The sequence below is a fragment of the Alosa pseudoharengus genome, unplaced genomic scaffold (assembly GCF_046254945.1).
Source record: "Alosa pseudoharengus isolate Yale_2024_CS ecotype anadromous, Long Island Sound unplaced genomic scaffold, YU_APseudo_1.1 YU_APseudo_1.1_scf_23, whole genome shotgun sequence".
In the NCBI taxonomy this organism is placed as follows: Eukaryota; Metazoa; Chordata; class Actinopteri; order Clupeiformes; family Clupeidae; genus Alosa; species Alosa pseudoharengus.
This window is the reverse complement of record NW_027468685.1, coordinates 31,457,119-31,478,462: the sequence shown is the minus strand read 5'-3', so window position 1 is coordinate 31,478,462 and position 21,344 is coordinate 31,457,119. Positions and strand designations below refer to the sequence as shown.

General features: G+C 39.5%; 1 protein-coding gene and 2 long non-coding RNA genes across 4 annotated transcripts; 2 read left to right on the top strand and 1 right to left on the bottom strand.

Annotated features, from left to right (window-relative positions):
- Window positions 1-3,646: 3,646 nt before the first annotated feature.
- LOC143140018 (gap junction beta-4 protein-like) lies at window positions 3,647-4,429 on the bottom strand. The gene has a single exon (XM_076300860.1). The coding sequence runs from the start codon at window positions 4,427-4,429 to the stop codon at window positions 3,647-3,649; it is 783 nt and encodes a 260-aa protein (XP_076156975.1).
- Window positions 4,430-7,245: 2,816 nt separating this feature from the next.
- On the top strand, window positions 7,246-10,065 carry LOC143140273 (uncharacterized). Its single transcript, XR_012990612.1, has 4 exons — window positions 7,246-7,272; window positions 8,458-8,510; window positions 8,979-9,058; window positions 9,301-10,065. It is a non-coding gene; the product is annotated as an uncharacterized LOC143140273 (long non-coding RNA).
- Window positions 10,066-12,566: 2,501 nt separating this feature from the next.
- LOC143141116 (uncharacterized) lies at window positions 12,567-16,597 on the top strand. 2 transcript variants are annotated; one of them, XR_012990734.1, is made up of 5 exons: window positions 12,567-13,292; window positions 14,993-15,174; window positions 15,891-15,976; window positions 16,335-16,425; window positions 16,581-16,597. It is a non-coding gene; the product is annotated as an uncharacterized LOC143141116 (long non-coding RNA). The 2 variants fall into 2 exon arrangements; XR_012990733.1 differs by having other exon boundaries at window positions 14,993-15,976.
- The last annotated feature ends 4,747 nt before the right edge of the window (window positions 16,598-21,344 follow it).

The window sequence follows — 21,344 nt, the reverse complement described above, 5'->3', positions numbered from 1 at the left end:
TTTGAGGGTAGATTAAATGAGTGTTAATTCAAATGAGTAGTCTATCAGAAGTGCAGCAGTTCAAATGTTGTTCTATATGGGGAAAATAGGGAGAAAAGGAATAAAATATTCAAGTCCAATATGAATCATGATTTTTACAATACAATTTCTAATTCATTCTGGAAAAAATCTTAATGAATTTTAAAAAAGAAAATGTATTATTATATTTAAGCTTCCACATAAACAGATTTTTTATGACACAACATTATGTAAGTTTGCCAGGCACTAAATGTTTAAGTGAAAATCATTAAATATCAGATTGTTAAGACACATTAAGTGTACTGAAATTGTAAATGTTCATATTTCCATTTTACTCAAATTGATCAATGACTTTCAGTTGATCACTGACTTTAAGCATTGATATCTGCTATACAATATGAATCCTTAACTTAGGAATTTGTGAAGTTAGTACAGACAAATCATCATCTGATCATCCTACTTACAATACATTGAGCTCTGTGATTGCAAAAGTCTTCTCAACCAGTCTCAGTTAGTAGGGATTCTTTGCGGTGTTGTCCACTGTATGCCTTCTCTGATCAGAAAGCAGTTTTGTGGCTCCTTGATTAACTGAGGGCATACACTCACTGGTCAGGGTGTGGTTGTTTGAATACATTTTGATAACAACTCCTACATATGCTTCAGGAGTTTAAGTACAGTACAGGTGTGGGTGTTTTAGTACTTCAGTAAGACATTTTTATAAAACATAAGGCATTCTAAAAAAAGGTGTCTGAAAGTCATTCTACTGTTCCTGTGGAAGAGTTTAATCTCTTGATATATCTTTTTGTATGCACTGTATCATCCATTTACTATTATTTACATTATTCTATAAATGTTTCATAGACTATGTATCAGAATATTTTTTGTTCCTAACATTTGTGTCAAGGGATGTAGTTGCAAAGGGAAGCTTGTTTGACACCTTTCAGAGGTGTTTGAAGATGTGGCACATACTTCCTATTTATTTTCATGCTTCAAGTTTTGGGGGAAAACTAGCAATAACTACATAAAGGGGATGCATGCAAAACCTTGCAAACACCATTCAGAGCCTTATTGACACAGCTAGAAGCTTGCATCGATGTCCTTTGCAATATAGCCAGTAATGCTGTGATGCTTTTTTCATCATGCATATCATGGATGGCCGGTAGGAATGACTATTACCTGTCCTTCACATAACCGTACCATCAAAATGAATTAGAAGATGCAAAATTATATAGCTGCCTGATAAACACATACCCCACAAAGTGGCAAATTGTTGCAGTGTTGCTTTACAGCTTGACTTGTAAGCTCAGTGCTAAGTGCGAGACTTGATTTACTCCCAGATGGATGCAAATAAATCTTCTACAAATGCTATGCTTCCACAACTACACCCCTGCCCACTCAGCGGGTCTACTCAGCATATAAAACATGAACCTCAACACCAAAAGAGAGTTCTGTCACATTCCCCAATCACATCAGGCATTATGAATCCATTGTGGACTAAAAGTACCAAAAACCCATCTCTTTCGGCTAGCATATTCACTGTGACTTGATAACTTATGACTGTTTTGATTATAATATTTTATTGATTATCTGCATTTGTGTGGTGACCTTGGGTGTCATGAAATGTATTTATGCACAAAATGCATTATTATTATTATTATTATTATTATTATTATTATTTCTAAAAAATAACACCAAAGTCTTGAAATGTTTTCTATTGCCTTTTACAGACTCTAAAGAGAACCATCCTGCTTGAGTGTTTAGACAAACTCTCAAATAATTTATTTCCTGTTCAATCCTGAATCATACCAGCAGTCTGGTATTTGCACTACTGGCATGATATTATCAACGTGACCACGTCCATATCTCCACCACCATATCTCACTTGTACAATCACTCAAACCTACCTCCAGGCTTTGAAAGCCTTCACAGCTCACAATACCTCTGTTCACAATAGTTAAGGTCACTTGTTGATTCATCATGACTGCCCATGACTGGAGGGATTTTTCAACATAAATCTTTCATGTTGAGGGGAAATGCCATGTTTTTGCACAGGTACGCACAAATACTTACACACGTTTGTTGCTGTCTTGCAAACCTTATTTGACCCTATATCATTTCTAATGACTATCAATGCACATTAATAATAATCAGCAAAAGCCAAGCCCTTGTTTGCCATGTGAGTGGAATGTGGAGCCACGGAAGTAGGCATAGCATTCAGTCATATCAGACTTACCAAAGGTATAAGATTCTTAATAGGGCCTGGGTTATCAATTGGCCATTAATGATCTTTTGTCTTGTTTCAAGAACTCCTGCCACACCTTTATGGCATGATGTGATTTTATTCAGTAAACTATATTTGAGTTTTATCATCACCGTGTGCAGATACTGTGCACACAGGCTCCTCCTACTATGATGTCATTAGATTTTTCCATGCCAAAGTGATGAATTTGTAGTGTTCCTTGTTCTTCTTTGAAAGAATACGTAAGGGATAATGGATGACACGGTGGTCTGTTCACAGAAGTTAATGCACGGTCGAGGTTGTAAAACTTAGCCTGCTGTCTAACTTTTTGTAACTTTTACTTAGCCTGCTGTCATCCATCTAGCTAAAAGCCACCTCCGTCATATGCTACAATGTTGCAATGTTCTGAACGTCTGCATTTTACAGCTCGGATGCAACGTGACAGTTCATTTAAACTTCACAACGAGTTCGGCGAATTAATATACAAGTGTGATACGGCCAAAAAAATGGATCTACTTCATAGGTGTGCAGATAACATACGGTTAATGGTCGTTCTAAATTACGTAGGACAATGGGAAATTCAACCAAGCAGTGGAATAATAATCTTTAAACTTCTATAACAAACTGAAAAAAAGATCATGTACAGGTGCATTGCAAAAAATTAGAACATTATGGAAAAGTTATTATATTATTATTAATATTATTATATTCATTATACATAAAGTTAAATATTTCAAGCCTTTTTTTGTTTTAATCTTGATTATTCTAATCTAGATGACTACTGTTCAATCCAGTATCTCAAAACATTACAATAAAGAATTTATACAAAAATGTCGACCTGAAAAGAGCTCTCATCAGCCAAACACCAGCAATAGATTCCTGAGCCTTTGATCTCTGTCTGTGCAATGGACTTTTAGATGCACCTGTATATAAACGTTTTCATTAAAATAATAATTGAAAAAATAAGTAGACAATGTGAAATCAAATATAAGTTAGGTTTGAAACCAAAACATTCACCCAATTCACCATAGTCATGTTTAATATTCAAATGTTTTAATGCATTTAGAGAGAAATATACAAAACAAAGGAATACAATAACAATTCTGTTATGCTTTGGTTTGGCATAACTGTTAATGGTGCAAACAGTTGACATAAATTGCCACACAATTATGAATTTAACTGGATTTGAACATATGTTTTGAACATGAACATAACATGATACTGATATGCATTTGAATGAAACAAAGGGGTGAAGGCTTTCAGGCAGTATTTCGTTCTATTTCAGTGATAATTATCATTAGTCATGTGAGCATACTGGGGTTCATCCTTATAATCTTGACTGCAGAATCTTCACAACACAGACGCTCAGAATAGGCCTAACACATGAGATCAAGCCTTATAGGCAGGGGCACTTCCCTCTACCTGATGGTCCTTTACCATGGACTCGTTATGGGCATTCTGTTCCTGAGAATTTGTTAGAGATGCAATGTGTCCTTGATGTCTGTACCCAGAGCGAGTGGTTGCCAACTCCTTACAGCGCTTTCCCATCAGGTAGACCATCTCAAGCAATGTAAGTAGGATACAACAACAACTGGTGATGACCATAAAAATGGTGAAGATACGCTTTTCTGTGGGACGGCTGATGAAACAGTTTACAGCCTGCGGGCAAGGTGCTTCTTTGCATTTCACCACCAGTGGAAAGAAATTTTCTTCATAGATGTAGAACACCAGAAAAATGAAAACACCATCCACTGCTAACTTGAAGAACAGGCTGAATAAATAGGTCCACCAGAGTCCACCACGCTTTTTTCCAGTGTCTTCATAGAGCTTTCGGCAGTCCTCACCATTCTTCAGCTGGTTCTTTCGCTCACGGTCGTCACGGTATGCCACATGCAGCAAAACCAGCAGTGAAGGGCAAGTGACAAAGATTAGCTGCAGTGACCAGAGCCGTGAATAGGCAATGGGGTAGAAGTGATCGTAACAGACGTTCTTACAACCCGGCTGCCTTGTGTCACAGTCAAAGTTCCCCTGCTCGTCCCCCCATACCTTCTCAGCAGCCACAAGGAACACCATCAATCTGAAGATGAACACAACAGAGAGCCAAATACGGCCAAACGCAGTTGAGTATTTGTTGACCCCACTGAGGAGACCCTGCAAAAAGGCCCAGTTCATGCTGATGGTGCTGAAGTGGTCCAAAGACTGACTCTGATCTTAATGTTTCACAAGGGCTGTTATATACATGTGACACACTCACTTCAGTTAGTCACGTTATCAAAGGGTACCACAGTAAGTAAATACTGGAATGCCTCGCCTATAACTTCTCAGTGTGTGTCCCTTTATTTGAATGTGGACAGAATTTCTGAAACTCAGCAAATTCACTGACATTCTAATGTGACATAGTTTTGTGATAATTATTATGATAGGACTGGTGTTCTGTTCTAGGCTATTATAGCAGCCTGACGAGCCAGACCCACATTAAAATGTAGGGTCTGGCACTCACCGTTCGCAGTGCTCAGTCCGAGGGGCGGGATAATCAGTTGTCTTTCAAATCCCCTCTGCACGCAATAGGACAGCGCTATGAGTCCCATGCGTTTTCCCACCAGCGGAGCTAGTGGGCTAGTTCAAACTTTTGCCAACTTAAAAAAAGCTTAACTCGTGTCACACTGTTCGCCAACAGCAACATCCATCTTCTTTGTTTTCAAGTAGCAGGGAATTCAAACCAAACCGTTGCAACTCTGCCATCAATCATTATGCTAAGCCTGCCTAACGACTCTATACACGATTTGATTGGCCTGATAGAAGTTTAATTTTTCGAGCTCACAAGCCAACGGAGAGTTGCTAGACTAGCCCTGGAAGCAGTAGCAGCGTCTAGCTGAATAGCTGCGTCTTGAAACTTTATCAACGTTTTTCTAAGTTATTGCTGCTTATTGCTGCTTACATGTTCAACGGTCAGTTTGACGTTTATTGATTGAATGTCATTATCTGAATATTGTCTCTGTCTTTAATTTCGTGTGGGTGGAGTGTTATATGTTACTGAACGTTAACTAACTTAGCAGCTAGCCAAACTTAAAATGGCACGATCACGTATATGTAACGGGTTTGGGCTTCCCCTTTGGATGTTTCCAAAATGCAAACGGCTAAATGCAGTTTCAGACAGAAAGAATACGGTTTGAATTTCTATAAATGTTCCTGTATGTTCCACCTTGAGACGCACACGAGGTCTTTGTCTGATGTATGACGATGTGTAATAATATTCAATTGCCACTCGATGGCGGGCTTGCTGCATTCACTGACACTGGCCGTGTCTGTTAAACTAGTCAAGTCATGTTTAGTGTGTTGGTTATGATTTTTCTAGACCAAAATGTCACACATCTGAAGTTTAATTGATAATTTCACAGAATATTCGTACTTGAGACCTCAATATAGGCGTAGCTATCATGCTGGAATATTTTTTAAGCATGATGGCGTTTTCGTTGTTTTTTGGTGTTCATAAGTAAATTGAATGATTTTTCTAATTAATGTTTATATTTTTCATCAGGTATGGCGCATCTATGGTCAGTGTCACAAGTTTGTGAATGGCTTGAAGAAGCTGGACTAGGTCATGCCAAGGACACTTTCATTGGTAGGTCCATATGTGGACATGATTTTTCAGTGTACATTTTGTCCAATCAAAAAACCAACACACACCCTTTTCAGTACTGTCCACAAATGTTTGATAGTATTGAGATGAGGGCTTTGTGATGACAACTCCAATAACTTGTCTTGGAGCAGCCGTGGCCTACTGGTTAGCGCTTCAGCCTTGTAACCGGAGGGTTGCCGGTTTGAACCCCACCAGTAGGAAGCGGCTGAAGTGCCCTTGAGCAAGGCATCTAACCCCTCACTGCTCCCCGAGCACCGCTGTTGTAGCAGGCAGCTCACTGTGTCGGGATTAGTGTGCTTCACCTCACTGCGTGCTTAGTGGGTTTCACTAATTCACGGATTGGGATAAATGGAGAGACCAAATTTCCCTCACGGGATCAAGAGCATACTTATACTTAAGCCACTTAAATAATTAGTAAATCTACCACTCTGTTTTTTTCCCTAGGATGCCTTGCTCGAATCACTTAGAAACAAATTTAAGAAAGAAAGAAGACCACTAGTGAACTTGGAAGAAGTTTCCAAAATGAAAGAGAAGTACTCGGCACGCCATTCAGGACGAAAGCGGGGGGTTGAGACTGAGGAGGATTGCCTGCAGAAGAGGAGCTGCGAACAGGTAAGAAATGGAGCACCAGCATTTGTTGAGGCAGGTTAAACACGTGTATGGAACCCAGCACACTGCATCCCTCTGCTCCACTGGCATCTAAAATCAGCCTTTATGATGACAAAGGTGACCGTTTGGCTTTTTTTGCGGGGGGTGGGGTGTTCTGCACTGTAGCTTTCCTTGGATTCTACAGAAGACTTGAGATCCATCCTGCAGCACATTGAGGTTTTGCAGCAGGAGCACCATAAGGCGTGGCCAAGTTTTGATATAATTCTACAGAGGCTCGACAGAACCAAAACCTATCGGCAGCACTACATTCAAAACCACACCACTGCTGAAGTCCTTAAAGAATTTACCTGTCTCATGAAACCAAATATTGTAAGTATGTGTGTTGGAGAATATAAATACATTTTATTTATTTATGCATTTATCCATTTTATCCAAAGTGATTTAGATTTGTAAAATGCTTTAGGACCCCGCCTTGGTGTTAAGTGCCTTGCTCAAGGGTAGCAAGTGATGGCATCTTCACAACTTTTCTGGCTATGGCTTGCTAACCCTTACACTAGATTACACTACCACTTCTCCCTACAATAAATCTGCTGTTTGTCTAGCGCAAGAACAACCAACTTTGTTTATGCAGCCATCAATTTTCCTCTGTGTTTACTACAGCTCCTTGGAGAGTGAAAAGAATCTACCAGATCGACGCTGATAAAACCATCCAACAAAAATGGGAGAACTTTGTTGTTTTCAAAGTTGTTAGAAAAGGCACCTAAAGGTACAGAGTTTTTTTTTTTTACAGGTGCAGTCAGTGATGCATGATAATGTTACTTTAAATTTCTTATGGATCATGAGGAGACATTGGCCCAGTCTGAATTTCTGCCTTTGCAGACTCAGAATTAAACTAGAACGTTTAACATTTGAACTGTATACCAGATATTGAACATTGAGGTATATCATCTCAGCAAAGCTTTGATGTACGACGTCCAAACTTGGGATAGGAACTTGGTACCTGATTATGATGACGTACTAGGAAATTGGCATATAGGGGGTGTTACAATACAGGAAATGAGCTCGTATCTGTGAGGGCTCAGTGCATATGGAGGATTCAGCAATTGACTGAGGCTACGCTTACACACATGGCCGGCTATTTTCATAAACGGACATTTCACCCTCTCCGTTTTCAAAAATATCATCGTGCACACCTGTCAGTTTTCAGAAAAGTTTTCGTTTACACTAACCCGTGCATATATGCCATCTCAAGCATGCCAAACCTGTAGGTGGCAGTGTAACGAGAAGCTAAAGCCCAAATTAGCCAATCAGAATCCCGAAAATAGCAACAACAGCAAAAAATCACTTTCTCTTTCTCTTTTAAACTGTATTTGCAATTGCAAACAGATGAAAAGAGTTTGCACCAACATAAAATGCGACTGCTACTCTGAATGCATCCATGATCACCATAGCCAAATGAAAATGTAGGCTAAACATAGGTTGCACTTTTGGCGCAGGTGCAAGTTCTGGCGCATAGGCCTACTGTGACGTTGGCTGCCTAAACCTCCATTTTTGTCCATTCAGATAGATCGATAGATAGATAGATACTTCATAGATAGATACTTCATTGATCCCCAAGGGGAAATTCAAGATTACATTACAAGTTTACATGCAAACGTGCAACCGAAGTTTTCCAAAATCTCCACTCTGGCTGGAGATTTTAGAAAGAATTGCTTTCAGATGTGAATTCTCCTTTTGCGTGTAAACGAAGGGCACAAACAAAGGAAAATGTCTGTTTTTCAAAATAACCATGTACGTGTAAATGGGGCCTGATATAAATAATGCTTGTTTTCAAACAATTTAGCATTGATGATTTCTAATGCAAAATATAGTTTATTTTTTGAGATTTACGTTAATGATATGTAGAACAATATGAACATAGTAACATTTTGGTATTACTGATTTTCTACAGGTACTTTAAAAGACACCTGCCAGCAGACACACTGCATGAACAAGAAAGAAAAGGTGTGTATGTTTTTTCATTAAGCAATGCTTTCCCCCTGTCACCTACTACTAGTCTTTGAACTAGACGCCCAAATTTGGCCCATCTGTACCACTCAAGCATTGCATTCAGGGTAGCTTTAGTGTTTTATCAGGATGTTTACAGTATGTCTATAATACAGTATACCTATGGAGAGCTTCATTACAGGGGAATAGATTATAAACCTCAACTAATAGATATCCCCACAAAACGTTGTCATCTGATTATTCTTGACATCTTTTGTATTGCAAGTTTTCTGATGTTATGTACAAGTATGCAGATGAAACATATTCCTAATTAGCAAAAAAAAAACTTGGTATGTTAACGGTTACCCATGTCATGTGTAAAGTAAAAATGAGTGCTATTTAGCAGAATTTTAGCCATTTAGTGACTAAACAATGTGGGGTTCTGGAATTGAAAGGTTGTCTGTTTTTTATTTTGTGCTGTTATAGCTGAAATGATCAATGCAGCCATTGTCTTGCTGCCATCATTTTTCAAAGAAAATCCTGCATTCCTTTTTGTCAACGACCAGGTAAGGCCTCCTTAGAAAATAGTCCGTAGCATTTTGTTACTGTATCGCTTTAATGTGGCATTTTCATGGAATACTTTTGTTTCCACGTTGTTTAGAATAAAGTGGCCACAAATGGTAGAACTGGTAGATCACATGATAAAATGTGATATTACAAGAAAGCTGGTTCATTGTTTGTTGGTCTGCATGCTTGTATTTGGTTAAACAGTTTGTAATATTTTGTAACATGCAGTGTGATTTTACAGGAACCCATTTCTCCCACACCCACCATCGTGATGACCGGCTCCAACCCCCTGTCCAGCACGGAAGTAGCTGTGAAGACGGATGGTTGTAACATGGTTTTAGATGATGGTAGCATTGATGTCAGTTTGGCCTTAGCTGTGTCTTTTTCTCTTTTCCATGTCTATCAAGTTCACTATCCCAAACCTCTCCGAAAGACACTGGCCTTTCTTGAGGCCTTTGTCTTTCAGATGAAAAGTGCTGTTCCTCTGACAGTGCAGAAGCTGTTCAATTCCCTTCACTGATGTGTGTGTGTGTGTGTGTGAGAGAGAGAGATCGCACCTGTGTGTGTCTAAATGATCAGTAAATTTAATAACAACACAGACATTGCTATTGTGTTTGTGAGAGATCACACCAGTGTATGTCTAAATTATCAGTTAATTTAATAACAACACAGACATTGCTATTTTGATGTGTGTGTGTGTGTATGTGCATGTGTTTCTGTCTAAATTATCAGTTAATTTAATAACAACACAGACATTGCTATTGTGTTTGTGAGAGTGATCGCACCTGTGTGTGTCTAAATGATCGGTTAATTGAATAACAACACAGACATTGCTATTTTGGTGTGTGTGTCTAAATGATCAGTTAATTTAATAACAACACAGACATTTCTATTGTGTGTGTGAGTGATCACACCTTGCTTTTGCTATTTTGATTGCTGTTTTGATCAGTTGATTATAACCTTTATATGTGTATGTGTGCGTGCGTGGTATAGTTGATAATCTCTAATGAACTTGTAAACATAAAGATTTTTAATAAACATAAAAATGACCAAAAGTGTGAAGTATTGTCTGTCTTCTTCCTCCGAAAGCATAGATGCATAATTTAGTTGTAAAAAAAAATCATAACCAAGCAACCATCATAAAATCAAGAGGTGTTTTTAATGAACCTATAGTGGTTCTTTGAAGAACTAGATTAACTGGTTCTTTGAAGATCCTTGTTTGAGAGTTCTTTGAAGATCATTTAGGGCTTGGAAGAACCTTTTGAAAACCATTCATTAAATGGTTCTTTAAAGAACTGTTGCTTCGATCGTTCTTTGAAGCACTGAAAAAGGTTCTTCTATGGCATCGCTCTGAAGAACCAATACTGGCCCCATGTGTCTTGATACATCTGTAGGTAAAACTTTATTGGCATTGGCATGTAAATCTTGTATTGGACCCACCTGTGTCTCAGAAGAGTTTGCGTTCTCCTTCATGTTACATTGCATGCAATGGAGAGATAACAGTCCACTGCACCATAATCTGGATGGTCGGAGGGCAGCATTCTGATTGGTTGACTGACTGATTGATTATACAGCTAATCTTAAACAGACAAAATTCATAGCCTTTTTGTGAATGTTGTATCCAGTGTTGCCAAGTCCCCTTGTTATAAGCGACTTTGGGCTTGTGTTTTTGCAAAGTCGCTTGAAAATATTAGTAGGCTAGTTGCGGGTTGCTTTTTTGGGGGGACTTGTTTTTTGTGTGGTAGCTTCTTTTGGGCTTTCTCCGTATCTGCTGCTTATCCCTGACCTTACCCATGCTTTCCCTATTCCGCATGACCTGTGTAGAATTCAGAAGTTTCTCTTTGCCAAGTCAGAGTGATGGGGTTAGCTCAGATATAAAGAGCTCACAAAACCTTCAAAGAATAGAAAAAGTCAACCGGAGGTGCTCATAGGATATTTTGAAAGTTAAAGAAAGTAGCCTGACTGAGTTGCTCTTCTAAATTAAATTAAGGCTAGTCGGTTGATAATACATGCCTGAGGCTCGTAGCCTACTCTTTTTTGAAGTGTCAGAGCCTCAGATAAATTCAGGAAATCATCAGTAGGCTACATGAAGAAATCTTACATGCACAACATATTCTTACAGATATAAAACAGCTATGGACTGCTTTTTGTCTCAGTTTTGCAAAACATCATTATATATTTCAAATATGGTGATGGATATTTTCAAACTGTAAAGGCTTTTCTGCTTTACATTTCAGATCAACCGGAGGTGAACTGATGTGGAATTCCCCCTCAAGTTCAGAAGGGAAGCTATTACAAAGTTATTCCAGCCCACTAAATAAAAAAACAATAACAAAAGTATTTCTGTGTAGTTTTTTGGGGGCTGGTAGGCCTATTAACTATATATCTAAGTCTAATTGAATCATTTCTGAGCTATCGAGAAAATGAAAGTCACTTGGCCAACACAGAAATGTAGCCTATAACCTATGCCCATGATGAAACGAAGAAGCAGAGTTGACTGAGATCTGATAAGTTGCATCTGGAATGCAGAGAATCATATTAAAATCGAGCTAGCTGAGGCTATTCGCTGCAGGTCCATGTTGTGGATGCGGACCACTTTGATGGGCCCAATGAAGCACAATCAAGACTCAGAAGTCACAATGGAAATTCAACTGGTTAGTTTTGGGCCGGGGTCCAGTCAGACAACGTATGGCCTAAAGGTGGGTCAAGCTCTGGGTGCATTTTGCTCTGGATGTGGAGCACCAAATGCATATTTCCATTAAATATAGGACGTGATAATAACACACACAATTAAGCTGTGGAGCTTCCACATTCTGTCTAGTAAAAACTGTGGTTATCACGTAGCCTAGAACTACACATTTTTAAGCAGACTTTTAAGAAACTCAAATTAGTTTGAGATAAAACACATTTCTGTTTGATATTCCCCAGATAGCAAATAGTAATTGAAACGATGTTAAATCAACATCCTGCTGTCAACGATAAAGTCATTGAATCAACGTCGAACTCCGATGTTGATTCTTCATCATGTTGCACCCTCTATTATCATTGAAGCAACGTTGAAATCATACCTAGAGATCAACAGGATTTCAATGGTATTTCGATTACAATGGATATTGAAACAATGTTGAAATCCCAGCATATCAACGAAACTTCAATGGTAGGCTATTTCAGTATAGGTTTAATCTGAAGGTCTAAATTAATATATTACAAATATTATTAGGCTATTTTGATCCTGCTTTATCGACAGCCAGGATATGGGCTAGCAAAATATAGAACAGAGAAACTATAGCAGATCTTAAGGCTTTAGCCTAGACTAGCACAATTATGACACCCCACACATTTTTTAAAAATAAACAATAGTTTTTATTGTATTGTTTCTGTTTTTTTCTTTTAACGCTAACTCTGCGTCGGTCGTCCAGCTCCTCCAGCTCGGTCTGGGGCGTAGCGCAGCCACTTCTGCACAGCTTGTGCGAATTCATAAGTATTTGCCGTACTCAGTCGTTGAGTCAGTGCATCTAAAATAGAACACAAGCAAAAGTACATTTCAGTTTAACATTACTATGCCTGTGAATGATATAGGCTAAACTTGATAACCTAGGCCATGTAGAAATGTAGAAAAAAGTGTGTGTGTGTCTGTGGCACAGCTATCCCAGAGACTTTCTGGAATAGAAACTAATAGAAATGCATGGTGTTAGTTTGTACTAATAGAAATGCATATGGTGTTAGTTTGTAACGCAATATGGCACACATATCACACCCCTTCCGCGGCAAAAGTCGACATGTGAATAGCCTACATTGAGCCAATCATGTGCTGTATTGTGAATACATTGAGCCAATAATGTGGTGCTGTGAAGATATCGTGCCAATCATGTGTTGTGATCTCGCCGCTGCAAGATTGGTGTTGTGAAGCATTATGTACGCGTATTTCTGCCTAAAAGGACTTTGTTCCTAATAGCCTAATTTAATTTGAGCGCGCCCATGCTTTCCACTCATGCCCTTCAGCTGGACAAATGACGTCACCACAGGCCCACGCGCCACTCTCTTCTCTAAATCACATGTTACGTGTGTGATCCATGGTGTGATCACTCTTTGATTGGCGCGAAATTTAACTGTCACATGTGTGTGCTGGATGATGCTGGTCCGATATTTTTCCACTCTGGTCTGAAGAGTCACTGAGGTAATTTGTGGCAGAAGGGACACCACAACAAACTTCGCATCTGGAAACATTAACTGGTAAGTCTTATCAGAACAAAGGCAACGTTTAATATGTGAATGTAGCCGTTTTTAACATCAATTTTGGAAAAGTCTGTCAAATAGGCCTAGTTTAGGATGAAATTATTTGACAAACACGTAGCCTAAGTTAGGCTACCAGTTATGATTTAAGGCTCCAATTTGTGTGGAGTGCTTCTCCGTTCTCACCAGAGGAACAATATTTTAATTTCTTCTGTAGGTTGTGTGTCTATCCAGTGTTACCCAATTTAGAGAAATAGCCTAGCTGAGGTAGAGATTCGCCTGCCAGATGTGATTCGGCCTCAGGTTAGCCCTTTCTTCAGACGAACTACAGAAAAGCGAATTGGCCGAATTAGGAGCAGGCTTCACTCATTCCCATTTTCGTTTAAAGGCCAACGCACATCGGTTCAGTCAAACTGGGCTACTTGTCGAGTTGTGCTACCAGTCGCACCTTGCCGCCAACAATTAGATTACGAATCAGTTCTATTTATTTGGCGCTGCTATTTAAAATCCATTATTTTCCAGTGTTTGCCAGTTAAAAAACGTCTGCGCTGATGTGCGTGGCAAGTGTGCCACTGTGGATGCTGGTGCCCACGTGAGTGCGCGGTCATTAGGCACGCACATCTGCGCCGAAGTTTTTAACTGGCAACAATGTATTTTATTGAGCGCCGCCGACAAAATAGAGCTAAATAGTACATATACACGACGGCAGCGGCAAAGTGCGACACTGGTGTGCGGAGTGGTAACGACACACAAGACAAGAGATGCCTAAATGAGCGGCGTAATTGCCAGCGTACCCGTTACACCAATAGACAAGACAAAATGAAAAAAATGATCAACTAAATAAATAAGAAATTCCCTGTTGCATAGTCCAATTGGTTGTAAATTGAATAGGATGGGGCAGAAGTGTGAAGCTTGAGTTTATTTACTCAATTGAGGGCATACTGTTTTACTGCACTGCATTCATACTTAAGGAGAATAACTTACCAAACATGCATTTGCAGAGAGCCATTTCTTTAAAGGGCCGCTTCTGTTTGGCCACATCCTTGTTCTTCTTGCCAGCCCAGTTTAGGCCTGAGGCCAGCTCATTGGTCATGCTGTATGCCAGCATGCGCCGGACCCTGATCTCCAGGGTGGTCCCCCCAATAACTGTGAAGCGGGCCACCTATCAAAATAAAAAAAGTAACTATTCAGTTTAAAAAGTAAACAATTTAAAAAGGCTCTTTTTCAAAGATGATGTAATGTTGCTCTATGTAGGTTTGTCAATTGTCAAGTCTAAATTTAACCGAGATTGATAAAGATGTGCCAAAACAGACATTTTTGAATGGGATGTATTAAAGGGTGATTTGTATCCTCGTCTGGGATGAGCTTAAACAGATAGTTTAACAGATTTGTTAAACAGTTTAACAAAATTGTGCAGTCAGGTACAGTGTTTCCCAGAGAATTGAATTCCATTTGTGGTGGTTTTGCAGAATTAACTTGAATAGAACAGTTTTTAACAAATTAGCACAGCGTGGTTATGATGCTAATCAGATGTAAGCACAATTTAGTGCAACCTGGAAAATCATTGTGTGGTGGTCAATGTTGATATTATGGTGGGCCGCCACAAATAAGTCAATGTATGGGAAACACTGAGGTAAGTTCAATCAGAAAAATAATGTGACCACTATTTAATCATTGAATAATTACCATTGCCTTTCTAGCCTCCTGGGACTGGAGTATCACCTCTGCGTTCTCCAGCTCCTCCATACAGTGTAGAGGCAGTTGCAGTGGCTCTTCAGTCAAGCCCACCACCCCAGCACTTTGGCCACACCTACAGGACTGGCGGAACTCTCTGAAGTCTTGCCGCAGGTCCCTCACCTCCTTAGTCAACTCTGTGACCGTGGTGAGCAGTTTCTGCAAGGTTACATCTATTGACAGGAATAACAAATAGTTTTGGGTTGAGTGCAAGCATTCCTTTATTTTGCAATGTAAACAAGCGTAAAATAAAGAAATTAAGAGTTTGGTTCCAAAACGCTATATCTCCATTTTAAAAAACATTAAAAGCTCACGTTCTGTAATTGTGTAGTTAAGGTAATATCAATCAAATTGCTGTTTTGTTGTTTTGATTGAGTAACGAAAAATCAAATAATACCCAATTACAGTTCTACTGAAATTACTTGCAAAACAAAATGTAAAATGATTTATGAAAATGAATGAAAATGGTGGATATAGCGTTTTGGAACCAAACTCTTCAAATGGTCAATCTAATTTCAAATATACACAAGGGATGTTAAATACTATAGGTAGGGGATTCACCCCAGCGACCAATCACAATATTTAATGCACAGTTAGTTTTTAACTGTCTCTATCTTCTGATAGAGAATGCAAACCACTGTAATTTTTAGGTATTTCAATGCACAGGGCTATTCCGTTCATATATAAATGGAATCCTATGATAATCCCAAGGCACAACAGTTTTGCACTTGCCTTTTAAAAGCTGCCTGGCGGAGTCTCTTGAGTCTGTGACAAATATGGAAGAAACATTTTTGTATCTATATGACTGGGTATAGGTATTTGGAATAACATGAAACTCTCTTTTCTAAAACATACCTTCTGGAGAGAAATGGGGTGCACACCGAGGAGTACCGGCAGAAGCCACTGGCACGAATGACTGGAGGGGGAACTGAAAATCTTCAGCAGAGAAGGTAATGGGTTGGCTGTTGGGGTAGGGCAGCGGAGACTGGCAGCTGGCTGGGGTGGGCAGAGTCTGGTAGCTGGTTGGGTTGCTAAAAGTGGTCTGGTAATCCACTGGGGCTAGAGGTTGGAGTTGGGAGGATGGAGAGGGAGACTGCAGAGTGGTAAGCGTCTGGTAATCCACTGGGGCTAGAGGTTGGAGTTGGAGTTGGGAGGATGGAGAGGGAGACTGCAGAGGGCCGGAGGCTGTTGGTGTGTATGTCCGATGTTACAGCAAACAAATATATTTCTGAGGATTGCCATGTGCACATACAATTCAACAACTTTGCACTGTGAATTTGGAAATTATTACTTCTTTCTCCTTTTCAGAGGCTGTTGGCACTCCTCCTCTGACTGGATATCGGTGGTGTCACATTGCTGCTTCACATATCTCTCCAGGCACCTCTCAGCTTCCTCAAAGGTATCTGCAGACACAGAGTTGTTATGAGATACTGATACAAAGGGCTATGATAAAATGTCAATATACATAAAAATACCCACCTCGGCTTATGAGGACCCTGACAGGCTCATAAGTCTGCCAATTTTCATTTGGTTCCTCCCTCCTCCTGATGGCAGCACGGACCTTGCCAGACTACTCCTTTGGAGGGTATGGAGGCCAGAACACCTTCTCCCCCTGAAGCCATGTGTGTGGCACCACTTCTGTTCCACCACTGTTGAACCTTACAAGGCACCACTGCTTCATGCTATTTTTTTATGGTAAAGATGATGGTTATTAACACATGAACTGATTTTTATGAACTGATTTTTGATTTTTATGAACTGCTTTTTATGAACTGCTTTTTATGAACTGATTTTTGATTTTTATGAACTGCTTTTTATGAACCGCTTTTTATGAATTTTATGAATTTTTAGAAAAATTATTTACTTTGTATGTATGAGGGGAATGGCTATGAACTCTTTTTTATCGGGGAAAAGTATATATTTGTTTTTTATTATTTGGAGCTTTACAACACCGACACCGCTGCTTAAGTCCCACACTTTGTAACAGCCAATGTTGGCTGATTCGAAGGGGTATTGGACATAAGATTCCTTCTTTGTGAATTTCCGGAAGATCACATATGTTTCCTCAGCTACTTTTACTATGTTGTCAACAAGAGCGATGTCCTCAACTATCTGGATGCAATTATCCCCAAACCTACATGACAAGGTGAAATGTTTAGTTACAACCTTTCTATACTGATCCCCATGTCCCAAATGAGGCACCAATGGACCATCATGATGGAGGTGCATGAATTTGTGGCCTTTGTCGATTTGGGGTGTCTGAGGGTCTCTTTCAGAAAGCCTTTTAACTATTTGCTGTAAAGGCAAATGAGGTTTGCGCAGTAAATGTTTCAGTTGGGCCAAATAGTTCTCATAAGGAAAGGCAGCAATGTTATCTAAGGGACCATAGAGACGATATTCTGCTGCCAGGTGTGTCAGCTGGTGGACATTGTACGTTATTTCACTTCTGCCATATAGCTGCCCAAAGTGACTCACAAATGAAATTAGCAATTCGTGAGCACAGTCCACCATTTTTGCTGATGTCCCAGGAGACAAAAGGAGATGCATAGCAACAGAAAACAACATAAAGTTGTTAAACATCTCCAAAGGAATCGTATCTTTCAGCACTACAGGGCCAGCATATAGCATAAAATACCGGAGCTCCGTTGCTTTCCACCTATCAATTTCTGCGAGTTCTCTGGGTTTGCGACTGAACTCAGTTGGAGTGTAAGGTGTCAGTGCCTTCAACTTCACAGAAATCTCCCCAATTGTTTTACTGCCCAACCTAGTTGCGAGACATTTTCCCCGCATCCATATATACAGAATTTTTCTGGTTACCCCAAGACAACATGCATGCATGTAATCAATTGGGAACATTGTCACCATTTTCACTACACTAACTAGGGGAGACGGCGTTTGAGTCAGGTGGTGGTCCTCATCGATCATGGAGGCGAAGTCTGCGTCAGCTCTTAATTTAGCATTGACCTCAGGAAATGTCATTTTCCCCTGCCATTCACCCACTTGAATGCATTTATCGCAGCCCGAGTAGCCATTGTGACCCTTGGTATTTTTAATAAAGGCTCGTGCAGGGGCATCACAAATGAACGAGCACACTTTTGCCATTAGCTGTTGCCCATTATAAATGATACCCCTCTCCAGAATGTCATTAAGGTCCTCAATAAATGGGCCCAAGAACTCCAATGCAGTTTTAGGCTTGCTAAGCCCACAGAACAGGCCAACAATGAAGGGAGATCTGGTGTAATCTACATCTACCATGGCAAGGATTGGCCAGAACTGAAGCCTACTGCTTCTGAATAGTGGTAACCCATCTATATTGAACTGCAACTTAAGTATGTTCAAGTTGGCAGGGAGAGTCAAAGATTTAAGCCTCGACATTAACCCATTGGTTAGTCCAAAGTGATAGTATTCCCCACCCTCCATCTTCCTAGTTATTATTTGACCTTGCGTCCTCAAAACTGTCCTAGCATCTTTAGGCAATTCTGGATGAAACACGCGCAAAATGCTCAAAAGTGCAGTTAGTGCCACCAGAGAGACTGAAAATGTAGAGGCCCAAAATCTCAGACCAGTCATCAAAAACTCTGTAGTTGGAGTTTCAGTATCATCTGAATCAATATGAGTTGTGTCTATTGACTCATGGGTCTCACTGAACTCTAAACTCATAGGGAGCTCATAGCTCATAGGGAGCTCATAGTTCCCTATAACTGGTAGCTCCTCTACTACTGACTGAGTAGAGGTTGAAACAATTGGATCCACTACTTCCCTTGTGCATTCTACATGTTCTGATGCTGTGTCAGTGTTGCCTTGTATATTTGTATTATTAAAGGTCTCCTCAAACTGCTCTAGTATCTCTGACTCTGTGACCTTAAGCATTGACCTACATTTGCGCCTCTTTGACCAGCGTGATGCCATTGTGAGTGCATGTGGTGTGCAGAATCAGAAACGGGGATTTTAAGATTCTCAGACTTGCTTACTTGAAAAACGATGTGGATTAATGATCTGAAAATAAATGACAAAAAGTAAATCACAGTGTCAGTAAACAGCAATTTAATTCAGAATCATCCACTATTTCTATTTTCCCCACAAAGCAGAATGACATGTTCTTTTAAACTGGGCTTGCAAAGATTTTTCTAAAGACTAAACCATTTTCATTCATAAACAATGGACTCCGTTCACTATATCTAAGTAAGGTACTATATCATGTTACTAATTTTCTGTCACATACGCTATAGTGCCTGAATGGAACTAGTACTTTTTTGCCAATTTGTTTGTACAGTTTTAAGATAATAAAAGCATGCCATGTTCCACTCTTCTGTATGTGATCGAGTCATGTGGGGCCACCTATAACAATAATATTGTTGAAAATATATCTTGATAATGTATGAAGTAAGCAAGGACAGCGCACTCAGTTCTCTTTCAAACTTGTAATCGCCAACAAATGGCGATTCAAAGTTTGAAAGAGAACTGTGAGTGCTGTCCGTGCTAACTTCATACATTATCACTATATGAGGGATTCAGCACCTAAGTTAAAACCACCAAGTCAGTAAGTGTGAGCACGTTGCTTCATATATTAGTAATTGAAAATATATCTTAAAATAAATAAATCATATTTCAAGTATTTCTTTTGTGTATTAACATTAATCACCAATACCAACGTTGGTAACTCTGAATATTAAATTAGCCAACTTTGTTTTTATAAATACCAATGCAACTTCCTCTGATATGATCGCGAGAGCCCAATCAGCTCATGTGACATGAGTAACGTTATGGCTACACAACCAGGCACAAGCATGGGTTTGATCTCCAATGGACATGCTAAGTAAATATGGGAGTCGGTTATTGTTAATAACATTTTGGATTACGACGACGTAACATTTTCAACTGGACATCCAGACTTCTGCGTTGTGTAAGGTGCAAGTAAGTCAAGTTTTCGGTTTAATTCTGGCCCGCTGTGGTCATTGTAACACATGCGATTATATCAGACCGTAGCATTCCACATGGGCTAATGTAGCCTACAGTAGTAGTCGTGTTTTTCCAACTGTTATGCATAGATGTTAGGCTAGATCATCTTGCCATCTCATAGTTAGGTAAGTTAAATCATTTTATATTTCTGGGGGGAAATGCATTTTGTTGAGGCTGTATAATACGGACTTTATTTCCGACAGACAATTACATGGTGGTGATGATATTGGGAAGTGTTAGACAATGTAGGCTAAACATTTTATACCGACTTAATATCCGATCATCTGACATTCCACTAGCATAAATGCTAACTTTATCAGAAAAGTTAACCTAACTTGACAATGACTGCAAACATCGTAAGGCTTAGCTATACACAGCGTTCAGATGACAAACTATGCCTCTGATCTAGTTTCCCGTTATCTAGCAGCAGCGTTAACGTTACAGGAGCGTTGTCCACAACTTTGACAGCAACATCCATGTAGCCTACATCTAACATCTGACCACAAAATAAACGAAGAAAGCAATTCTTGCTTAACTTAATTAAGTCACTGTAGGTTTATGAAGCTCTGTGTCTGTAACGTTAGTGAACTTATCACGGTATAATTTTGGCAGAACTAACGTTACTAAATGTAACTGTTTACTTAAGTGACATTATGTACATTTTAATTATGGTATCCTACTTCTGATAGGCATACGAATGCCTGCATAATATTGCACCATGTAAATAAACACGAATGTTCAATTTAGTAGCCTACAATTGAGCAAATATGAGATAAAATGCATGCTTACCTGATATGGACTCAGAAATGAGATGTGTGTGGTGCAGTACCGCTGGTCTACCACATCGATGGTCTCCCGGTCAACTACAATTCGATGACTTTTCGATCATATTTCCCGGTCAACTATAAATCAATGGCTTTTCAACAATCCGGTTCCCGGTCAACCCTATATCAATGTTTTTTCAACATCTGTGTCATCACCAGGTAAACCAAAAATCAATGTCCAATCAATTATAAAGATTCAAATTTTCTTTTATTGACATTTTATCATGGAGAACCTAGTTTTCAATTGTTTGCATGGGAGAGTACAAATAAAATAGGTACAAATATTGTGTGTGTGTGTGTGTGCAGAAGTTATACCCAAAATCTGCCGGTGCATCGGTAGCAGTGTGTGTGTGTGTGGTGGTGGGGCGGGGGGCGGCGTTGCACGCTAACTATAGATCAACATTGTTCCAATGCCACTGTAATCAACATTACATTTGTCAGGTTTTCATCAGTATTGCAATGGTGATTCAACATTTATTTAGTGTTGAGATTTCAATGTCAACCATTCTGATGGTTTTGATGGAAAATCAATATA